The sequence below is a fragment of the Aotus nancymaae genome, unplaced genomic scaffold (genome assembly GCF_030222135.1).
Source record: "Aotus nancymaae isolate 86718 unplaced genomic scaffold, 86718_ANA_hifiasm-v0.15.2.pri h1tg000051l, whole genome shotgun sequence".
Taxonomy (NCBI): Eukaryota; Metazoa; Chordata; class Mammalia; order Primates; family Aotidae; genus Aotus; species Aotus nancymaae.
In genome coordinates, this window is record NW_026988465.1 from 7,977,309 (window position 1) to 7,991,675 (window position 14,367).

At 38.4% G+C, this 14,367-nt stretch overlaps 1 protein-coding gene across 1 annotated transcript in view; it reads left to right on the top strand.

The window, feature by feature from the left end:
* The window catches only part of SYCP2L (synaptonemal complex protein 2 like), a 159,546-nt gene that overhangs the window by 58,738 nt on the left and 86,441 nt on the right, over nt 1-14,367 (top strand). The window contains exons 23-25 of the mRNA XM_021672656.2: nt 3,765-3,894; nt 7,748-7,821; nt 7,977-8,046. Coding sequence (XP_021528331.2) covers nt 3,765-3,894; nt 7,748-7,821; nt 7,977-8,046 — 274 coding nt within the window. The remainder of the gene's footprint in view (nt 1-3,764; nt 3,895-7,747; nt 7,822-7,976; nt 8,047-14,367) is intronic.

The following is a 14,367-nucleotide window of genomic DNA, read 5'->3' on the forward strand; positions in this document are numbered from 1 at the left end:
GGAGGATGGCTTAAGCCTGGGAGGTGGGGGTTGCAGTGAGCCGAGATTGTGCCACTGCACTCCAGTCTGTGTGACAGAGTGAGACCCTGTCTCAAAAGAAAGAAAAAAAAGATTTAGGGTCTTTTTTTTTTTTTTTCAAATGTTCCCAAATGTAGCTGAAGGATTATTATGAATAATACTAAAAATCTGGGGTATTCCAATTTCCTGCAAATGTATACTCTTTCAAATTTATGTTTTGATGTAAACTTGGTTTAGTTCTTCCCTTAGTTTTTCTAAAGCTTTTAATGATTTATTTATTTATTTGAAATGGAGTCCTGCTCTGTCACCCAGGCTGGAGTGCAATGGTGAGATCTCAGCTCACTGCAACCTCCACCTCCCAGGTTCAAGCAATTCTTCTGTCTCAGCCTCCCAAGTAGCTGGGATTACAGGCACATGCTGCCGCGCCCGGCTAATTTTTTGTATGTTTAGTAGAGACAGGGTTTCACCATGTAGCCCAGGCTGGCCTTGAACTCCTGAGCTCAGGCTGTCCACCCACCTTGGCCTCCCAACATGCTAGGATTACAGGCCTAAGCCACTATTTATTTTGCAATTGCTTGGGATACCTTTGGGCTTGTATAAATATTGAACAAACCCTCAAAATTTCTTCATTTCCTTCACTTATCCTCGTTTTGTATCAAAGTAGTTAAGAATAGAGACAGCAGTGTCTGCATCAATGCAAAGCCAATTTTTGCCTTTTATTCACTGAATTACCTCTCTCAGCAGTTTGGTTTTTGTTTTGTGCCATATGAGCTATATATAGACTACAGAGTATATCAGCAAGTTCAGAAGGGTTTTATAAGAAGCAGCTGCTGTGATTCTGAGAGTATCAACAGTACCCTGCCTCCTCATACAGAAGTAGTATGGTTCGGGTTTTAATCACACCTTTATCTTCTTTCTTCCATCAGTCTGGGATGTGTTGCCTTCTGTTAATCTGTAGGGCTCTCATGCTCTGTAAGGACAGGGGTGTGTTAAACCTATAAGCCCGAGTAAGTACTTAACAATTCATTGAATAGTTCAACTTGAAATAATGAGTTCTCAGAAATGGACCAAAAGAACAGTTTCTAGTAACTACAGCTTTTATTTGAAATAAACACCAAAGAAATACCACAGCTTCAAATTTTTTTTTAAGACAGAGTCTCGCTCTGTCACCCAGGCTGAAGCGCAGTGTCACGATCTCAGCTCACTGCAACCACCACCTCCCAGGTTCAAGTGATTCTCCTGCCTCAGCCTCCTGAGTAGCTGGGACTACAGGCGCCCGTCACCACGCCTCGCTAATATTTGTATTTTTAGTAGAGACAGGGTTTTTGCCATGCTGGCCTGGCTGGTCTTGAACTCCTGACCTCAAGTGATCCACCTGCCTTGTCCCCGCAAAGTTCTGGGATTATAGGTGTGAGCCACCGTGCTGGGCCACAGCTTCAAAAATCTATAAATTTAAACTGTGTATTTGGCAAGAAATCTATGTTGATTTTCAGTGAGCATGTTGCTGACTTTCTACAAATATTGGTATTCAAAATATGCTTATCTCTGTATAAGGGAATAATTTACAGCAGAGGTCAGCAAATTTTTTCTGTAAAGGGCCAGATAGTAAATACTTTAGACTTTGTGGGCCATGCAACCTCTGTGGCCGCTATTTACCTCTGTCTTTGTAGCCAGAAAGCAGCCAGAGACAGAATGGAAACATATTGATGTGGCGTGCTCTAATAAAACTTTATTTACAAGAACAATGGACTATAGTTTGCCAACCCCTGATGTAGAGCAGCGGTTCTCAAACACTAGTGGCAATCACAATGACCAGGATGGCTTGCTACAACACAGATTGCTGGGTCCTGGCCCTAGAGTTGTAATTGAATAGATGGGACTTGAGAATTTGCATTTCTGTAAGTTCGCAGATATTGCTCATGCACCAGTCTAGATCACACTTTGGGACCACACTTAGAGTAATCTACTGAAATACGACTTCATGCTCTTCAAATTCAGGGATCTTATGATCTTACCGTTTACTTTTTTGTGTGGCTATTTTTTATTAGATGTATCTTTGAAAAATTTAAAAAAGAAGCTAAATAGCATTTATACCAAGCTTTGAATGAAAGCACAAGGAGAAATTTCCTATTCAGTAGAAATGCAGTCAGAATTTTATTTACTGCAGTAAAATCTCAGTTCACCAGAGGACCTCAAGAATGAAGGATTTAATTTAATTTTCCTGCTAATTAAAATTTAGCTCTAGTATCCCCTTACACGAATTCTAATTGTTAGATATTTTCTTAGCTTAGTAAGCTGAGTAAAGGAAATATAATTGAATCATTGATCATTTAGGATTTTCGCTAGGGTCATTAGGCAGATCAGTTCTCAGGCTGTAATACAATAGAGGTAAGTGGAGCATGAAGGTTTAAATGAGCAGTAATTTTGCTTTGAGCCTGGGGCTGTTAGACAGGCACATTCCTTCTTTCTCGTGCACTGTCTCTGTCTCCCTTAACTAAATCTCTGAAATAAGCTTGCTTTGTTCTCCTTCCCCTTTGGTTGTTATTAATGTATTGTAAAAGTACTATTATCTGAAAATGTCTTTAAGGTAGTTTTAAATTAATAAATATAGTAATGTTGTAGTTCCTAAGGAAAATATTTCTGTCTCAATATGTGCATTAAAAATAATTCAAAGAGCCAAGGTTTGAATCTAGTGTTCATTTGAAGAGAGCAGTACTTAACGCAGAGCAATTAGAAGATAACTGGAAATTGGCCAAGGTGTTCATGCCTGTAATCCCAGCGCTTTGGGAGGCCAAGGCAGGGAGATCACCTGAGGTCAGGAGTTTGAGGCCATCCTGGCCAACATGGCGAAACCCTGTCTCTACTAAAAATACACAAAAATTAGCTGGGCATGGTGGCGCATGCCTATAATTCCAGCTACTTGAGAGACTGAGGTAAGAGAATTGCTTGAACTCAGTAGGTGGAGGTTACAGTGAGCTGAGATTGTGCTACTGCACTCCAGCCTGGATGACAGAGTGACTCTGTCTTAAAAAAAAAAAAAAAAAAGAAAGAAAGAAAACTGGAAATTGGAAATGTAAGAATCTATCAGATCCTTTCCAACTATAAAAACCAGAGTCTAGGATCAGGTGCCAGCCTCTCTCTGTTTACCTAACAGAATTTATGATTTCCAAGAATTCATGAGATTTTCATTTCTGTAGCTCCTGAAAGAATAAATGGTCTAGTTCAGATTCAGTAACGTAGTATTAAGCTAATATCCACCCTTCAACTAAAAACACACAAAAATTCTGAATAGAATTAACATTTCTTTTTCTTTTCTGTTTTTTTTTTTTTTGAGATGGAGTCTTGCTCTATTGCCCAGGCTGGCGTGCAGTGGTGCAATCTCAGCTCACTGCAACCTCTCCCTTTGGAGTTCAAGTGATTCTCCTGTGTCGGCCTCCAGAGTAGCCGGGATTACAGGCATGCACCATGACGCCTGGCTGATTTTTGTACTTTTAGTAGAGACAGGGTTTCACATGTTAGCCAGTCTAGTCTCAAACTCCTGACCTCAAGTGATCCACCCACCTCGGCCTCCCAAAGTGCTAGGGTTACAGGTGTGAGTCACCATGCCTGGCCAATATTTATTTTGAAATGGAGTAAATCTAATACTTAAGCTTCTTAAAGTAATATTGAAAATGTCTTAGAATATTTGGATAACTTGTTTTGAACTGTTATGAATGTTAACATTTAGAAAAGATACTGTATTTTAGGCTAAGCTTCTGTCACCATTACAGAAAGACATACCCAAGCAAAAGAACACTACACCTCCAGAGACTTCTGAAAAAAAATTTCAAGATAGTTTTGCCTTTTTGACTCCTGAAGATTCTGCCAAGAAAACAGGTACATGATTTTCTGTTGACTTACATAGAAAAAGATTTATATTTTGGGAAAGGTAGTTTGATATAAATAAAACATTTTTAATCTTAATATCTATTAAAGAAAATGAAAATAAGATTGTTCTTTACCTTAATGTCTCTTATTAGCAAATAATAGAGGGTATGATGTTTTAATTTTGCTTTGCCATTTGAGATCAGCTTGTGCCCAAGAATTGCTGGTCTCTTCTTTTCTTAAATAAGCGAGACATCTCAAATGATGACCTGTAGCAGGGGTTGGTCTCAAACTCCTGATCTCAAGTGATCCACCCACCTTGACCTCCCAAAGTGCTGGACTACAGGTATGAGCCACCAGGCCCAGCCTTCATCCATATGGTTTCTGTTACAACTGTTCAACTCTGAAGTTGTTGCACAAAATTGGCCATGGTTAGGATGTAAGCCAATGAGTGTAGCTGTCTTTACATGAAACTTCATTTATAGAATCAGGTAGCAGACTGGATTTGGCTTAGGGGCCAGAATTTGCCAACCCTTTACCTATAGGCTTTTTCTTAACCCTCACTGTATTTTATTTTAACTGTCTGCATTTTTTAAATTTGTTAAGAATGGTGATTTTATTATTACTGTTATTAATAACAATATCGTTTATTCTAATTCTGCAGTTCAGCACATTGCCAGGCATGTAACAGTACTTAGTAAGCACTTCAATAACAATCTGTTAGTGTAGCTGCCGCTGCAAGAAAATAAGTCGGGAAAAGAACAAAGTAGAGAGAAAAATGTAGCATTAAAGAATAAAAGGAAGCCAAGCGTGGTAGCTCACACCTGTAATCCCAGCACTTTGGGAGGCTGAGGTGGGTGGATCACGAGGTCAGGAGTTCAAGACCAGCCTGGCCAAGATGGTGAAACCCCATCTCTACTGAAAATACAAAAATTAGCCAGGCATGGTGTCAGGTGCCTGTAATCCTAGCTACTCAGGAGGCTGAGGGAGGAGAATCACTTGAACCTGGGAAGCGGAGGTTGCAGTGAGCTGAGATCGCACCACTGCACTCCAGCCTGGGTGACAGAGGGAGACTCCATCTCAGAAAAAAAAAAAAAAAATACAAGGAACAAAACAAAAAGAAAGCAGTTGCATTTCTAGACACTAACAATAAACTAAGAAAGAAAGAAAGAAAGAAAGAAAGAAAGAAAGAAAGAAAGAAAATCTCATTTATAATAGCTTACAAAAAAAACACATAAAAATAACCAAGGAGGTGAAAGACCCATAATCTGAAAACTATAAGACATTGATGGAATTAAAGAGGACACAAGTGGAAAAATATCCTATGTATATGGATTAGAAGAATTAATATTGTTAAAATGTCCTCATTATCCAAAGCAATATACAAATTCAATTGCTATCAAATTTCTAATGGCATTTTTCACAGAAATAGAAAAAACAATCCTAAAATTTATTTGGAACCACAAAAGACTCTAAAAAGCCAAAAAAATCTTGAGAAAGAGGAGTAAATCTGGAGGCATCACACTTCCTGATTTCAAAGTATATTGAAAAACTATAGTAATCAAAATAATATAGTACTGCCACAGAGACAGGCACATAGGCCAAGATCGCATTACAGAGCCCAGACATCAACCTACACGTGTATATGGCCACTTAATCGTTCACAAGGGCACCAAGAATACACAATGTGGAAAGAAAAGCCTCTTCAATAAATGGTGTTGGGAAAAATGGATATCCACATACTAAACGATGAAATTGGACCTTTGTCTTACACCATATACAAAAATTAATTCAAAATGGATTAAGACTTTAAGATCTAAAACTGTACAACTACTAGACAAAAATAGGGAAACAGCTCTTTGACATTGGCCTTAGCAATGATTTTTTTTGTGTACAACCCTAAAAGCACAATAAACTTATGGGACTATGTCAAACTAAAAATCTTGTGCTCAGCAAAGAAAACAATCAATAAAATGGAAAGACAACCTAAAGAATGGAAGAAAATATTCGCAAATCATATATCTGATAATAGGTTAGGGGTTAATATTCAAAATAACTTCTACAACTCAATAACAAGGGAACACAACCTAATTAAAAATGGGTAAAGGAGCTGAATAGACATTTTTCCAAAAAAGATACACAAATGGCTAATAGGTATAAGTACTCAGCATCACTAATCATTAGAGAAATGCAAATCACAGCCATAATGTGATATCTCACACCTGTCCGGATAGCTATTATCAAAAAGACAAGAGATAACAAGTGTTGGCAAGAGTATGGAGAGAAGGGAACACTTGTGCACTGTTGGTGGGAGTGGAAATTGATGCAACCATTGTGGAAAACAGTAGTCTCCTCAAAAAAATTAGAATCGTGTGAATCCATCAGTCCCACTTCCAGGTATATATCTAAAGGAGATAGAATCAGAATCTTGAAGAGATATCTGCACTCCTGTGTTTATTGCAGCATTATTCACAATAGCCAGGATATGGAGTCAGCCTAAGTGTTAGTCAGTGGATGAATGAATAAAGAAAATGTGGTACATATAAACAATGGAATACTATTCAGCCTTAAAAAAAGAAGGAAATCAGGCCATATGCAACAACATGGATAAACCTGGAGGACATTATGTTAAGTGAAATAAGCTAGTCACTAACGGACAAATACTGTATAATCTCACATATATATAGAATGTAAAAAAGCCAAACTCATAGAAACAGAGAGTAGAACAGTGGTTGCCAGGTGCCAGGAGGTGAGGGAAGGAGGAGATGGTCTTTGAAGGATATAAACTTTCAGGCATAACATGAACAAGTTCTGAGGATCTATCTAATATACAGCACAAGTAGTGATGGATGTGATCATTGATTTGAATGTGATAATCATTATACCATGTATATGTATATCAAATCATCAAAAAAAAGAATAAGAGGCAATAAGAGAGGGAGTTCAAGGGAGGGAAGAGAAGAATCACAAGGTTCAGGTGGAAGAATCCCTGCCCACGTTATTTGAGGCCAGGTGAGCAGCTCTTTAAGATGTCAGTCTGGTTGAAGTGACTGGTTGTTAATCTTACCGACAGATGTACAAACCTAATAAGCATTCATGTCCCGAAAGATACAGTCAATTGATTTTTGTTTTACTTAGAACTGTGTCCCCTGGCTGGGCGCGGTGGCTCACATCTGTAATCCCAGCACTTTGGGAGGCCAAGGTGGGTAGATCATGAGGTCAGGAGTTTGAGACCATCCTTACTAACACGGTGAAACCGTATCTCTACTAAAAATACAAAAATTAGCCAGGTGTGGTGGCGCATGCCTGTCGTCCCAGCTACTCGGGAGGCTGAGACAGGAGAATCGCTTGAACCCGGGAGATGGAAGTTGCAGTGAGCCGATATTGTGCCATTGCACTCCAGCCTAGGCAACAGAGCAAGACTCTGTCTGACAAAATAAAAAAACAAAGAACCGTGTCGCCTTTTTTGCTGATGAGATTTAATACCTAGAATGATAGTGAATTCTTTTTTTTGAGACGGAGTTTCGCTCTCGTTACCCAGGCTGGAGTGCAATGGCGCGATCTCGGCTCACCGCAACCTCCGCCTCCTGGGTTCAGGCAATTCTCCTGCCTCAGCCTCCTGAGTAGCTGGGATTACAGGCACGCACCACCGTGCCCAGCTAATTTTTTTTTGTATTTTTAGTAGAGACGGGATTTCACCATGTCGACCAGGATGGTCTCGATCTCTTGACCTCGTGATCCACCCGCCTCGGCCTCCCAAAGTGCTGGGATTACAGGCGTGAGCCACCGCGCCTGGCCTGATAGTGAATTCTTATTGCTTTGTTACTTGGCGTGTATTCACTTGAAACTTCTCTCTAATGCCCAGAGCTTCAAGGTCCTCACCCACTGAGCAAGCTGTCTTCCTTGGAGCACTCAGAAGATGAAGAAAACTTACCTATGGTACTGTTTAATTGTTGGTTATTCATCTGGTATTCCAGAATTAATATCATAGTTGCATAACACTTTGGCTATTCCTTTTGATGGGGTAATAGAACATCACTTATTTCTTGCTTTGCCATAAAAGATACATATTTGTGGTCTGTTATGTTTTTAAGATCGTGAACCAAGAATCGCTAACGGAAAGTACTAGCTTCAAACATAAGCTGCAAAACTTGGAAGACACAGGTGAGAGAATAGTACATTTTTTTTTTTTTTTTTTTTTTGTAGAATAAAATGAAATTAATCTGATTTTGGCAGGCTGGACTGTTACTCAGATTGCAGATCAAGTCACCTTGCACAGTGACTATTGCCAGGCATGGAGGGGGCAGTGTGAGCTGCTTACTAGTTTTAACTGTTCGTAAAGTTTAAAAGGAAAAAGTCGGAGCTCCATATAGGGAACCAGGACCTCTTGTGCCAAGGAAGGTATAACCTGGGACCTGAATCCCACCAGCCAGCCACACCTTCTCTCCAGCCTCAGAGGAGGGCACAGTGGGGATACTTTCCTAAGGATCTCATCCAGAGCATATTTCATTCTTAAGTATGTAGGTCATTTGTAGTTTATAAGAAATATTCTAAAACATTGTGTGGTCAAGTTATTAAAGTTTCTGAGTTCATTTACTCATGTTAACAGTGGTATAAAGATTTCCAGGCTGATTCACAATGTTGTATATAGCATAATGTAATGAGTTAATATACTTCTCTACTCTTTATGGTGTTTCTTGACTGCATGTTTTTTCTTTACTTTTAAAATTATATATCGAAAAGATTCGACTAGTTATAAATATGTGTAGGATATTTAAAATATCAGTGCAACAAATATGTGTGAACCATCATCCAGTTTTAGAATTAGAACACTACTATTACTTTCAAAACCCTGGTATGCTTTACCTGAAGCCCATCCCACCCTCTCCCGAGTCCCACTCTGTAACCCAGGCTGGAGTGCAATGATGCGATCTCGGCTCACTGCAACCTCCAACTCCCAGGTTCAAGCTATTCTCTTGCCTCAGCCTCCCGAGTAGCTGGGATTACAGGTGATCGCCACAACACCCAGCTAATTTTTTTGTATTTTTAGTAGAGATGGGGTTTCTCAATGTTAGCCAGGCTGGTCTCGAACTCCTGACCTCAGGTGATCTGCCTGCCTTGGCCTCCCAGAGTGCTGGGATTACAGATGTAAGCCACCCTGTCTGGCCTAAAATATTATTTTTTATTTTGATTTCTTCATTGATCCAAATGTTGGTTAGAAACATGTTTGTTAATTCTCCGTAGTATAGGATCTTTTAGCTATCTTTTTGTTATTATTTTCTAGTTTGATTGCATTGTGTCTAGAGAACATAGTCTATATGATTATACCTTTTGAAATGTTGAGATGTACTTAATTGGCTTAGTATATGCCAATTTTTAAAAAGATTAATTTGTGGTTAAAAGAGCATATTTAACAATCATTGGGTGCAGTGTCTCTATATATGCATATTTATTATGTCACTTTTCTTTACTATGTTCTTCAAATTTTACAGTCTTACTATTTTTTAATCAGTCTGCTTATTCTCTCAGGTGCTGAGAGAAGCATATTAAAACCTTTCATTATGATTGCGGATTTGCCAGTTTTTTTCTTCTGGTTCTGTTCAATTTTTGCTTCCTATAAATCTTTTTCTAAAGAGTAAGTCTTCAGGCTGGGTGCGGTGGCTCATGCCTGTAATCCCAGCACTTTGGGAGGCTGAGGTGAGCAGATCGTCTGAGGTCAGGAGTTCAAGACCAGCCTGGTCAAACGTGGTGAAACCCCATCTCTACTAAAAATACAAAAATTAGCCAGGTGTGGTGGCACACACCTATAATCCCAGCTACTTGGGAAGCTGAGGCAGGAGAATCACTTGAACCCGGGAGACGGAGGTTGCGGCGAGCTGAGATTGCACCACTGCCCTCCAGCCTGGGCGACAGAGTGAGACTCCATCTAAAAACAAAAGAAAAAAAAAAGAGTAAATCTTTAGATGAAAGTAAAATAGCTACCTTATTGTATATTTATCTTATGACATATTAAAACTTTTATTATTATGAAGTGATGACCCCTATATCTAGTCATGTTTTTGTCTTGAGATCTGTTTATTTCTTTTGTTTAGAATTTGCATGGTATAATTTCTAAAAATCTTTTTATGACTGACGTATGTGTATGTGTCTCCTAATGTTATTTACATTACTTGTAAACAGCCTGTCGTAGGACTTCCTTGCCCCTCATTTCATAGTATGTCTTTTAACTGGAGTATTTTGTCCATTTACATTTTATGTACTTACCCCCATATTTGGATTATATCTACCAATTTGTTTTGTACTTCGTGTGTGCTCCAATCATTGTTTTCTTTCTCTCATTCTTTTCATTTTGCCTAAGTATTTTTTATTGTATTTTTACCTTTACTTATTTGTGGTTATATACTCTATTTCTTTTTTCATTTACTGATTAACTTCGAAATTATAACGTGTAAATTTCTAAGCCTAAATTTAATCTATAATGTTACTTTTCCTCCAGATTATATAGACCTTAGGATCCTTGAATTCCATTGGCCTACCCCAACCACATAATGTGTTGGTGTTCTTAATTTTAAAACTTGAGGTTGAATTTTTGCCTTATGAAAATGCCCATTCAGCCCTCTTTTTTGAATTAAATTTTACTGGGTGAAGAATACCATATTACCAGATTTTTTTCTATCATACATCAAAGAAATTATTCCATTGCTTTTTTTTGGTAGTCTTCCTCATGAAAATTTAGCTGTCAATTTACCAGTCACTTTTCAAAGGTAATTTGCCCTTTTTTTTTCTTCTGAATGTATATAAGATTTTTTTCATTTATCCTTGGTAATGTTCTACTTATTAAAATTTGTCTAAATAGGACCTTTTTGTTTATCTTCCTTGGCATTTGTAGGGAATCTGGAGTATGTGACATATCTTTCATCAGTTCTGGAAAATTCTCAGCCATTATCTCCTCAAATGTTGCTTTTGGCTCATTCTTCTTTTTCCTTCTTGAACTCCAACTAGATTCCACATCCTTTAACCATGCCTATGTATTTTTTATTCCTTCACTTTATTTGCATGCTAGATAATTTCATGTTTTTCACAGCTACCTGTTCACTAGTATCTAATATTAGACCTATCATTGAATGTTTATTATATTTTTTATTTCTAGAAGTTGTTTGGTTCTTTCTAGAGCTTCTAGGTCCTTTTGTATAGTGCCTACTCCCTGACGATATTTTTAAGCTTGACTTTCTTTGTTTAAGTAGAGTAGTTTATCTTCTTCCCTCTTGTTCAAAGTTGACTTTATTTGTTCAAGGGACTTTTAATTTTTTCTTTTTTTTTTTTTTTTTTGTCACCTGTCCACACGGCACCTTTGGTCATGAGTAACAATGTATTAAAATCACAAATCAACCATTGCCTTCAATTTCCTACGTAGATTCCTTATTTGTAAAAGATAACTTAATGAAAACAGATTTCTTGCCTTAAAATAAATAAATTCAAATTTTCTACAATGAAAAGTATTAATTTTCTAATGTGAAGTTATTAAAATCTAGAAAACAAGTATTCTAGGAAAATATTCTGAAATTGCACTTATTTTTGAAGTACAGTTTAGGTCTGATAGAGGAACCCATTAAAAAATCAACTTTTAGATATAATTTGCATATAATACATGTGCTTTTTTTTTTTTTTAAGACAGTCTTGTTCTCACTCGCCCAGGCTGGAGTACAGTGCTGTGATCTCAGCTCACTGCAACCTCTGCCTCCTGGGGTTCAAGTGATTCTCCTGCCTCAGCCTCCTGAGTAGCTGGTATTACAGGTGCACATCATGCTTGGCTAATTTTTGCATTTTTTTTTTTTCCTTTTTCTTTTTTTTTTTCCAATTTTTTTTTTTTTAAATTTAATTTAATTTTTTTTTTTTTTATTGCATTTTAGGTTTTGGGGTACATGTGAAAAACATGCAAAGTTGTTGCATAGGTGCATTCATGGCAGTGTGATTTGCTGCCTCCCTCCCCCTCACCCATATCTGGCATTTCTCCCCATGCTATCCCTCCCCAACTCCCCCCTCCCGCTGTCCCCCCCACTCCCCCGCAACAGACCCCCGTGTATAGTGCTCCCCTCCCTGTGTCCATGTGTTCTCCTTGTTCAACACCCTCCTATGAGTGAGAACATGTGGTGTTTGGTTTTGTGTTCTTGTGTCAGTTTGCTGAGAATGATGGTTTCCAGGTTCATCCATGTCCCTACAAAGGACGCGAACTCCTCATTTTTAATGGCTGCATAATATTCCATGGTGTATATGTGCCACATTTTTCCTGTCCAGTCTATCATCGAGGGCATTTGGGTTGGTTCCAGGTCTTTGCTATTGTAAACTGTGCTGCAATGAACATTCGTGTGCATGTGTCCTTATAGTAGAACGATTTATAATCCTTTGGATATATGCCCAGTAATGGGATTGCTGGGTCAAATGGAATTTCTATTTCTAGGTCCTTGAGGAATCGCCACACTGTTTTCCACAGTGGTTGAACTAATTTACACTCCCACCAACAGTGTAAAAGTGTTCCTATTTCTCCACATCCTCTCCAGCATCTATTTTCTCCAGATTTTTTAATGATCGCCATTCTAACTGGCGTGAGATGGTATCTCAATGTAGTTTTGATTTGCATTTCTCTAATGACCAGTGATGATGAGCATTTTTTCATATGTTTGTTGGCCTCTTGTATGTCTTCTTTTGTAAAGTATCTGTTCATATCCTTCGCCCATTTTTGAATGGGCTTGTTTGTTTTTTTCTTGTAAATCTTTTTTAGCTCGTTGTAAATTCTGGATATCAGCCCTTTGTCAGATGGGTAGGCTGCAAAAATTTTTTCCCATTCTGTTGGTTGCCAATTCACTCTATTGACTGTTTCTTTTGCCGTGCAGAAGCTGTGGAGTTTGATTAGGTCCCATTTGTCTATTTTGGCTTTTGTTGCCAATGCTTTTGGTGTTTTGGTTATAAAGTCCTTGCCTACGCCTATGTCCTGAATGGTTTTGCCTAGGTTTCCTTCTAGTGTTTTTATGGTGTTAGGCCTTATGTTTAAGTCTTTAATCCATCTGGAGTCAATTTTAGTGTAAGGTGTCAGGAAGGGGTCCAGTTTCTGCTTTCTGCATATGGTTAGCCAGTTTTCCCAACACCACTTATTGAACAGGGAATCCTTTCCCCATTGCTTGTTTTTATCAGGTTTGTCAAAGATCGGGTGGTTGTAGATATGTTGTGTCGCCTCCGACGCCTCTGTTCTGTTCCATTGGTCTATATCTCTGTTTTGGTACCAGTACCATGCTGTTTTGATTACCGTAGCCTTGTAGTAGAGTTTGAAGTCCGGTAGTGTGATGCCTCCTGCTTTGTTCTTTTTGCTTAGAATTGACTTGGCTATGCGGGCTCTCTTTTGGTTCCATATGAAGTTTAAGGTGGTTTTTTCCAGTTCTGTGAAGAAGGTCATTGGTAGCTTGATGGGGATAGCGTTGAATCTGTAAATTACTTTGGGCAGTATGGCCATTTTCACGATATTAATTCTTCCTAACCATGAACATGGAATGTTTCTCCATCTGTTTGTGTCCTCTCTTATTTCGTTGAGCAGTGGTTTGTAGTTCTCCTTGAAGAGGTCCTTTACGTTCCTTGTTAGTTGTATTCCTAGGTATTTTATTCTCTTTGTAGCAATTGTGAATGGCAGTTCGTTCTTGATTTGGCTCTCTTTAAGTCTATTATTGGTGTATAGGAATGCTTGTGATTTTTGCACATTGATTTTGTATCCTGAGACTTTGCTGAAGTTGCTTATCAGTTTTAGGAGATTTTGGGCTGAGATGATAGGGTCTTCTAGATATACAATCATGTCGTCTGCAAATAGAGACAATTTGACTTCCTCCTCTCCTAATTGAATACCCTTTATTTCTTTTTCTTGTCTGATTGCTCTGGCTAGAACTTCCAGTACTATATTGAACAGGAGTGGTGAGAGAGGGCATCCTTGTCTAGTGCCCGATTTCAAAGGGAATGCTTCCAGTTTTTGCCCATTCAGTATGATATTGGCTGTTGGTTTGTCATAAATAGCTTTTATTATTTTGAGGTACGTTCCGTCGATACCTAGTTTATTGAGAGTTTTTAGCATAAAGGGCTGTTGAATTTTGTCAAAGGCCTTCTCTGCATCAATTGAGATAATCATGTGGTTTTTGTCTTTGGTTCTGTTTATGTGGTGAATTACATTTATAGACTTGCGTATATTGAACCAGCCTTGCATCCCCGGGATGAATCCTACTTGATCATGGTGGATAAGCTTTTTGATGTGCTGTTGCAATCGGCTTGCCAGTATTTTATTGAAGATTTTTGCATCTATGTTCATCATGGATATTGGCCTGTAATTTTCTTTTCTTGTTGAGTCTCTGCCGGGTTTTGGTATTAGGATGATGTTGGTCTCATAAAATGATTTGGGAAGGATTCCTTCTTTTTGGATTATTTGAAATAGTTTCAGTAGGAATGGTACCA